This window comes from Poecilia latipinna, unplaced genomic scaffold (genome assembly GCF_001443285.1).
Source record: "Poecilia latipinna isolate Pla-1442-1.1 unplaced genomic scaffold, P_latipinna-1.0 Scaffold313, whole genome shotgun sequence".
NCBI classification, from domain to species: domain Eukaryota; kingdom Metazoa; phylum Chordata; class Actinopteri; order Cyprinodontiformes; family Poeciliidae; genus Poecilia; species Poecilia latipinna.
Genome location: NW_015112929.1, coordinates 274,878 through 284,627, shown reverse-complemented (window position 1 = coordinate 284,627; position 9,750 = coordinate 274,878). Strand labels below are relative to the sequence as shown.

General features: G+C 39.9%; 1 protein-coding gene across 2 annotated transcripts in view; it reads right to left on the bottom strand.

Moving 5' to 3' along the window:
• mef2b (myocyte enhancer factor 2b) overlaps window positions 1-8,675 on the bottom strand; it is a 17,669-nt gene extending 8,994 nt beyond the window's left edge. The window contains exons 1-5 of one of the 2 annotated variants that reach the window (XM_015034825.1): window positions 8,389-8,675; window positions 2,889-2,958; window positions 878-1,081; window positions 394-522; window positions 62-245 (exon numbers count right to left, since the gene is read on the bottom strand). In XM_015034825.1, the coding sequence (XP_014890311.1) occupies window positions 62-245; window positions 394-522; window positions 878-1,081; window positions 2,889-2,942 (571 nt within the window). In that variant the 5' untranslated portion in view covers window positions 2,943-2,958; window positions 8,389-8,675. Of the gene's footprint in view, window positions 1-61; window positions 246-393; window positions 523-877; window positions 1,082-2,888; window positions 3,563-8,388 lie in introns of those variants that run through there. The other variant, XM_015034824.1, reaches the window with a different exon arrangement.
• Between the last annotated feature and the right edge of the window lie 1,075 nt (window positions 8,676-9,750).

Sequence of the window (9,750 nt, the reverse complement as noted above, 5' to 3'; positions counted from 1 at the left end):
TATATATATATATATATATATATATATATATATGGTGTTTTAAGAAAGCTGGTGTGCATACCTGGATGTGGGGACATGAACGCTGCGTGCGGCCCTGCTGGACTCGCAGAACTCGGACGAGAGCTCAGAGCTTTAAACCCGGGGGGTCGGTGGGACGCTGCGACGGGCGCCGAAGAGTTGGGGAAACCGTTCTCACACCCGGCGGACACGAGGAACTGAGTCTCCGGTGACAGAAGAGAGGGAGGCTGAAGGACAAGAGGAAAGGCGCAGAGGATCAGAACAACAGCGCAACTTCTAAACTGTGACCACCTGAGCATCTGCGCTGCGAAAAAAAAATCTGTGTCGACTTGAGCGAGTGAAAGCAGAAGTGTGTGTGTGTGTGTGTGGACTGACACAGAAGCGCTGGCGAGCAACAGACAGGTCCATGCTGTCGCTGCCGGGATACTTGTCGGCCGCCGCCTGCGCGCTCTCCTCGCTTTCGAGCTCGGAGCCGTCCAGGCCGTGGCCTTTCCTGCGCAGCGTCTGATGCAGGAAAAACAAAGGTTGCATGTTGAAACCATGGGAAAATTGTTTAGAAACACATCCTCCCGCGTCGATTTGTTTCGGAGTTTGCCATCTATAACTTTATAACGCATCATTTTCCTCTCTCTGTTGCAACGTTTCCAGCATTCTCTGTGACCTTTTGTATTTTTGGCAGAGTTACATGTGTATAAGCAAACTGCAAGTTTGTGTGGAATACAAAAGCACCCAATTATTGCACTCCAAACAGTCTCTTGTGTTGCTAATTTAGCAACAACTGATGTATTTTGCCTAGAATTGATTATTTTTTATTTTTTACTAATTTCATGGGGTTTCTTTTGCAAAGCTCTCACAGTACCTCCAATATGTCGGTGTTGGTGCGACTCTCATGCGGCTCGCTGTACTCTGTGTATTTCAGCAGAACTTTGTCCATGTCGGTGCTGGCGTACTGGAACAGACGGTTGGTGCTGTTGAAGATGATGAGGGCGATTTCGCAGTCACAGAGCACGCTCAGCTCGTACGCCTTCTTCATCAGGCCAAACTTACGCTTAGTGAAGGTCACCTTCCACGGTGAAGGGGAAAAAAACAAAACAAACAAAAAACAAATCAGCATGCTGTGAATAAATGCAATATGTTATGTTCTTTTGAGAGCTTAACACGGTCATTTTCAGTTCAATTAATCAGTTCTTCTGCATGTTTTTAATGAGAATGACAGAAGGGCACCAATGACAAAAGGCTTTCATTAATGGAGAGAGAGTTTACTCAGGTGGCCTCGTTCAAAAAATAAAGTCTTTTTTTTTTTTTTTAGTAAAAGATGACTTATTTTGTTCTAAAATCTAACAAGTTGAAATCAATTTCATTAGCTTTCAAATGTTTGTTCAAACTTATAAGATCCAGAAAAACTTCATTTTATAGCACCGGGGTAAAATTAGCTCTTTAAATCGAAAAGGCTGCTGACACCAAGTCTTAATTGTAAAGAGCATGTCCTCAAACAGGCACTTTCTACCTGGACTTCACAGTATGTACAGTAATCAGGACTGTCTTTCATCACACATGTAAGATACTCAAGATATCTCAGACTCAAATAACTCAAAAAACAAAAAAAAAACAACAGCGCTCAACGGACAAGCTGCGAACACCAGTCCTCTTCTGTTGTGACCTCAAGTTTCTTTCATCTTGGCTTTCGCTACGTATTTTTAAACGATAATCGTCCCTAAACTGCAGGTTTACACAAACACCTCAGAGGCTAGTGTCTAAGTAGAAAAAAAAATACTGCTGTACGTAAACTTTCTTGACTCTAAAATATTTATTTTCTTCATCCTGAAGCAGATTTCCTCTTTTCATTTTGGCCTTTTGGTGTCCTCAGTTCATTTTCTAAATCCTCTGCAGGTTACATAATTTTATCGGCAATAAGAAAAAGTTAAGTTTTTGACACCAGGATGCAGATCTGATTAGACTTAGAGCACTGCATCACAGAAGAAGTTTCATATTCTTACCAGACAATTCAGCAAACTATCATATCGACCCACTTTGATGGCACTATTCCTGTCTTGTCAAGACTTAGATAATAGTTTCAAAACCTTATCACTCCTGAAAGTATTTCCTTTATATTTTTGAAGATACCAATATATTGTATTGTATTGTATCTATTTCTTTGTTATTTTCTTTTTACTTGAGAGGTGTGCAGAGGTTAGCAGGGATGCAGTAGGGAATGTAAAACCAAGACAAAACAAGAAAACCCCTCCTAGTCAAAATGCAGCACAATGAGCTTTTCTGCCTATCTGCTAATCAAATGTTTAAAAGTCATTTTCTGACTGAAAGCAAAAGTGCATAAATGCATAGAAGCAGAACATTTTAATCGCATCATACAGTGACGATTTACATGTCAGATAGGCCAGTCTTCGCTCTGGTTGTTTTGGACATGCAAAACACCATGAGATATTTTTTCCTTCATCTCAGCAGAGCTGCGTCCGAACATGGAAATCTGAAGAATACTGATAAAAATATGTACACTGAAAATAACAATCTCTTGATAATCAAACTGCAGTCTCTACGGTATTTTGCGCTGAAAACACTTAAATAAATTTGATCTTTTATGTCGGATTAGCCGCTTCTTTTAGCCTGTTCCTACGCTTTGATTTTTCCTGAACGTATTTGACTGAGTTTTGATCGTCATGGCTTTTATTTGCCTGATGAAGCACTTTAGACGTTCCATGTATTGCATTGCTTTGTTGAACATTTGAATTTTAATAATGAAAAGAAAAAAAGTCAGTTTCATATCAAACATCTCTTAGTGACAGATATGAGACTGATATTAAAAATTCACAAATAATCTCAGACAGTTATACTCGTGGTATGTGAAGGCTCACCTGTCTGTTTCTCTGGTCAAGAATACGAGAAATCTGGATTTTCTTTCTCCCCATGTCTTCTCCCACGACTCTGAAAACAAATGACATTTTATTATGGGACTTTTAACTTTTTTTTTTGTTTTTTTTTTTGCATTTTTGTCACAAACCTACCAGCTTCCCTTTCAAGGTAAAAGAAAAGCATCCCCATACCCTGATGCTGCCACCACCATGTCCCATCATTTACGTTTTTCTGGAAACTGCAAATGGCACTTCTGACGGCTGTCTTCCACTGAATGCTTTTGTCTCGCCACTTTTAAATAAAAGCTGGATGTGTGATCTGTCACTAATACATTTTTGTTCAATAATGTTCTCTAATAAATTTATGACCGCAGTGTTTATATTTTAAAAATAAAAGTAAAAACATCTGGACTCTTTTTATTGAGCAGGTGACTCCTGAAGGCAACTAGAAACACAAGATCTTTTCGGGTGGTATCTTGTGTGCCATTTAGGCAAAAATCCTGATAAATAAAAAACATATAAGCATAAAGGATATTTCTATGTTGTTCTATTCTTACGTGAATGCAGATATTTCAGTTCAACACTTACTACATCATGACTCCTGACGGAGTTAACTCAGCCTATTTCTGGCTATATAAAACCGAAATACAAAAAATGCATACCTTAATATTTTACAGATTTACTTTTTCGAGAAAAATCCCCCTTTCCCAAAAAAAAAAAAAAAAAAAAAAACACAAGAAAAGTCTCACACATCCGTATATTTCTGATGAGAAAATGTCCTCCGTTTGGTTTAAGTGACTCAGGTTCCTTCCTCTCAGTTCATGGGGGGGTGGGGGGGGGTGTTTATTTTTACCACCATAAGGCGATGTGGTCTGAAGTCAGAGCAACTTTTGCCAGACCATTTGTCCACGCAGACTCTTTCAGTCTGCGTGTGTGACTCCCCCCCGCCACTCTCTCCTCCCCAGCCTAGCAGCGCGGTGCTCGAATACACCGCTTGGCCCCGAGAGACGGGGTTAAAAATACAGTCCACGGCTCCTTTTTAGAAGTTCAGCAGGCAATAGCTTAAACCAAACAGCAGAAGGAAAATGATGTGTGTGTGTGTGTGTGTGTGTGTGTGTGTGTGCGTGTGTGCATGTGTGTTTGCATGTGCGCTTTTGAAAGATGGCCCGCCGACGTGAGCCACCCACTCCTCTCTCATGCACAGCTAGGTCGGAGAAAAAGCGGGACTCTGAGGGGCAGACGGCGTAGACATGGATGGATTGCGGCTGGCTTGAGAATGTTTTGAAACTCTGTTTTCTTTATTTACTTGGTGTCAAAAACCTCGCTCTCGCTCCTCTGCTGCAGACCATGGCATTGCAGAAGATAAAAACCTGTTACTTTTGCTGGACTCTTCCGCGCTTTGCAGCAAAACAACTAACTTGCACCTCTTATTGGTGACTTCACGGTGACCGCGCGATGCATCTCCAAACCCCCTGAGGAATTTTCCCTGGTTTTCCCCCTTAATTCTAGACGTGTAGCAGAGTTTTCTAAATTTAGTCGTTTGCCCCTGCTGATGCTGCTTGAGCGGATATGGCGCCCATGTTCCCATGACCCCTGAAGTGCCCGCTTGCCCCTCAACGTAAGCTTGGCACAAAGGCATCTGGGTCACTTCTGGTGGAATCCGCTTCTTTGACAATTACCTTATAAAGTGAAATGAAATCCAATGCATCGGACATGTGACACGTCATCACTAAACCTACGATGCCCTTTGTTTTCGCTCTGGCAAAACAAAGGGTGTAATGGACAAATAGGACCACAAAAACCAGTGTTGGTCTATCTGACTGACAACCTTGATACCACAAAGAATTCACACAAGGCCTCAGGCAAGCTCTTGAGCTTTTTTCACACCAGAAGTGAGACAATTTAACCTCATATCAAGAAATTTTATGGGTGGAAAGACAGGGAAGTGGGACATATGTTTTAAGCAGCGCGAAAAGATCTTTATCTCGTGTCTTTACAGAAGGTTCCCCTCGTCTGCCAAATAACCAAATTACAGCTATCAAGCGCCACAGACTGCTCTGTGAAAAACACTTCACTAAATGGGTAAATATAGCCCCGCATCCAGCCAGGCAGCGCAGAGCTGGCTGCAGTGCTCTTTGTGGTTTCACAGGTTTGTCAAGAGCCTAAAGGCCAAGACGGGCAGGAAAAGCCTGACTGCGCCTCACGGCTCATAATACAAGATTTCCCATATTAAAACGGCTATTTGAGGTGCGCGTGTGCGCAGATCTGTAACAGGCAGCCAGAATCTGCCTGATCCTTGTGACCTTTCATCTCGCAGGTCGACTCCTGAGCAAGCCGTCTCTGAGAACAGATGGAGATGAAAAGGAAAAAAAAAAAAAAAAACCTGTCTCATTTGCATGTACTTGAAAATCTCGTGAATACGAGACAGAAGTACTGTCATAGAGTGTCGACTGCACATGAAGAAAGCTGCTTGTGGGTCTGGGATGGAAAACGACTGTTAGATTCGAAAGACAGCAGAAAACACGGGGCACCAACACCCACTTTTCCCTGCAACACACTGGGATCCTCTCACGGATCACCGGGAGCTGCACCAGGATGCGGAGAAAAGTAAAAAGAAGAAAGGAAAAAAAAAAAATCAAACAGGTACATTTCAATCAGTTCGATTCCAATTAACTCACACTGACTGTTTTACAACGTATGCACCATGTGATCATGCGTGAAGTAAACTTCACGCATGAATGAGAAAGGGAAAAAAGTAGGGCATTTGCACAGAATTGAGGGTTCTGCTTTGATGGTTTTCTTTCCATGAGTCATTCAGAGCATGGTGGCGTGTTTCAGAAAGATGGTAAACACGTGCATGCACATCAACTGAGGCAGATAATAGCTGATTATCTGACATCAAAAGAGAGTTCAGGGAGCCATCAGGAATTAACGTGTGTTAAATGTGGCTATATGTGGTCAAAAAAGAGACACTGAGTCACTGTGTTACTGAGTTTGCTGTAAAACAATATTATTAATGTTCCTGACAGAAACTTGAGAAAATTAAGACAGGTGCTTCCCTCTGGTATACAAAGTTTAACCGAAGCAGCAGGAGCAATGTGCATAACATCACAATCAATATAAAATTATATTTACAACTGAATAAAGTTTCATCGTTCCAGAGAAAATATTTTTTGAATTCTGCAAATGTAGCTAGAGACACAAAAATCCATGTCCTTTAAAATTTATGACAGAGCAGCATACTTTCAGAGGAAGGTTCGAAAACAATATTTAATCCTTAAAGGGTTAGATCTGTAACAGCGTAGGAGTCGTTCTGTGGGGAAAATGTTCGTTTAGTTCAATTGGGTTTATTTGTGCTGCGCCAACATACAAAAAAAGCCTCAAGGTACTTGGCAGAAAAAAAACCAACAACCTTATTTTCAAATTCACAGGTCCAAATTCAGTTCAAACCAGGCCAATTCAGTCTAATAAGGTCTGAGTGTCACATCCAGAACCAATAAAATATCCTGATCACAGCATCACTGATCCTAAACATATAATCAAAGTCAGCTGATCATTTAACACCCATTGGTAAAAAGCAAAAGCAGCGGACCGCCTTGAGTCATTGACTTTACAGAAATCCAAGCATGTAGCGAACATGTAGCTTCACATGAACACACTAACATAGACATAGCGTTATATTTACCACCCAGTATTGCTTGGTAACAAAATCATATTTCCACAGGGCTGTAAAAAAGTCCAGGAAACCATTTCTGTATATTTAGGTTTTTTTAAAAATAGTGCCGCAATGTTAGTTGTTCAGTCTTTGTCGCTCTTTTTTTTTTTCTGACAATTTATTGCATCTTGAGATTTTTCTTTTGCTTTTTTAAATTAAGGCGACCACTGGGGAAGATTCCCCACAATGAGGAGGTATGGAGAGACCGAGTAAAGTTAAGGAATTATAATAAAGCGACTAAGAAAATACTGATTTGTCAGATCTGAACAGCATCTTGGTATCTTTTTTTTACAACCAGCCTTTTAAAAATACATTATTTGTACTCCTTTTTTGAACCGTATTTAATTACTGCAGGAGTGTTATCCAGGAGTTCTGGATTTTTATTTTTTTTTTTTTTGCAGATGTAACAAAAGAAATGCAAACAAATCACAGATAGTTTAAAGGAATTCATTAAGGTCACATAAACAGAAGACCACTTTATAATACTGTATAAGATTATATTTTTCTAAATTATGTAGCATGTATAGACGTTGTGCAGACGGGTTCGGTTCCTCCTTTCAATTTAAGATTTATTTTTGTTTTTTGCCTAAGTGGCACCCATGACAAAAGAGGGATTCCAATAATAAATGATCTGAAGAGATGGACTGAGAAGGAGTGACAAAAAAAAATCAGCATCGGGTGCGTCCAAGCAGAGACACAGTCAACCTGCTGGTGACTGGAGTTGAATTCCCGTGCAAATAAATGCAAGGACTCCAGATCCCAAAGTTGAACTGCATCAAACTTCTCATAAAAAAAAAAACAACCTTTTGGTTTATGTAGTTAGACTTCTTAAAAGCATATGTATTTTTAATGTATTTATGTTAACTCATAGCTTCTTAATAATCCACATCTACATGTAGCATAAAAGCCTATATGTGTATGTGTGTGTCTGTGTCAGCTTGAGGGTCAGACAGTTCATAAACTCACGACAGGCCCGAGCACTGAAATGGTGAGGAAATTTTTGTCTAATTTTAACTGGAGATAATTCAATTGCCTTGATATTTTTGATCGGAGAAGCAATGGTGCATACTCTGGGCACAATCAGGACATTTGACCTTTCTGTAAATAGAGGACAAAAGATTTCAGGACATTGTGTATTTGGTGGGCAGCCATTTAAAGAATTTGTATTTTCTGCAAATAGGAACCAGGCGTCAGTGAAAGCTTACCACAAAATGGCACAACCTCAATTTCCTGCAAAAATCTATCTATCTATCTATCTATCTATCTATCTATCTATCTATCTATCTATCTATCTATCTATCTATCTATCTATCTATCTATCTATCTATCTTAGACTTCTTAAAAACTTCTATCTTATTAGATAGATCTACCTATCTATCTAAATATTTTGGAAGAGGAGGTATCATGGCATGGGCCAATTCTCACAATGGATAGGTGTAAATCGAAACAATGACCTCTATAACCTTAGAAATAAAAGTAATGCCAAGGTACGAAACTAGGGGAAATGTTTGTGGATTATTAAACCCAATGTATTGTTTACGTCAGTCAAAATAGAGCGTTTAAGAATAGCCCCCCTGTCCCCGAGTTGCCAAGCACCTCTGTCTAATATAGCTTCATCTACAGACAGCTCTTAATAACACAGCAACAGGTACTTAACTCACAGCTGTGTCATGAAATCTGCCGCACAGGAAACCCAAGGAAACGCTGCTCATTTCCCTTAAAACACCCCCCCCCCCCAAAAAAAAAAAATCTACAATCACAATATCTAAACGCAGTTAACAAGCTTACCTTTTTTCTTTTCTGTCGATGTCCTCTTTTTTTCTTCTTCTTCTTTTTTTTTTTGTTCCTACTTGATTTGTTTAGCAAGTGTTACGCCGCACTTGACCAGTTTGAGAGACGAGGGAAAAAAAAAAAAGAGAGACGTGAAGTTGACAATAAGAACCGCAGATATGTATTAAAACGAGTAGGAGTCGTCCCGACGTGCAGTCTGCTGCTGGGCTGATGAACAAATATCCACCTGATGCGGACGCAGCGGGAGGTTCAGGAGCGCCGCGCGCCGCTTTCCAACAGCTGGCCGCTGCTGCTGCGCCGCCCGCCTCCCCGCCACCGCACACCGCCTCCCCGCCCCTGCCATTGGACACAGTCCTCAGCCGCCTCCCATCCAGATTCAAACGCACCCCTCTCGAAAACGTACCCGCAGCCTTTGAACAAAAAGGGAAACAAATAAAATAAAAAAAAAATATATATATTGTATTGTAGTTTTTAAAGACAAAGCAGACGAAGTAGTCCAGAACGGGGCAATTTCTGAACATTTTATTTTATTTTTATTTTGTGACTGTAAAGTCTTCACAAGGGAAGCTGGCAGGGTTGGCCATTTAAATTCAGCTTTTAGCATTGTGTGATTATATATTTTACGTACCACCTTAAATTTAGCAAAGGGCTGAATTAAAGAGAATGTCCACCTGGAAAAAAATTAAATATATTAAATATAGAGTTATAGAGACATTTTTCATCTGAAATCAAATAGTTACAAAAGCTATCTGAACAGCTTTTGTAACTGTTCAAATAGTTACAAAAGCACACACCGATGTTAATTTATTCCAGTAAAAGTAGATTTAAAGCAGGCTTGTGCCGTCTTTGATGTAGCAAAGTCAGTTTTAAAAACATTTCAAAACCACACAGGTTTTCCATAAAAGCATTCCTACAATTTGAGGAGTGTTGTAATATAGGTTAACATAACTGCCCTTCCCCAACTTGTTGCTGCACACTATCACCCATAAAATACACTGTAATTCCAGTTTGTTTTCTTCTTTTTTCTCATGGATATTTATGGCATGGAAATTAAAGGAGAGGCACCCATCCACATTAATTCATCACTGTTGTATAAAGTATTTTATAACAGCAGCCTGTCTCTAGCTGATTGTAGTCTTTGTCTCAACTGTAATAATTAATGTTACATTATTTTAACATGTTTTCTTTTGTATGAAAGCGATTGCATACCGCAATGCATTTTTTTTTTTTTGCTTTAAATATCTATGTTAATTACAGCAACATCTTTACGAATGGTTATGAATCTTGCAGTGGCTTCAGCCTAAAAGGAACTGATACGGGAAAGAGATAAATAAACGCTGTGCATCTTCTTGGGTCAGC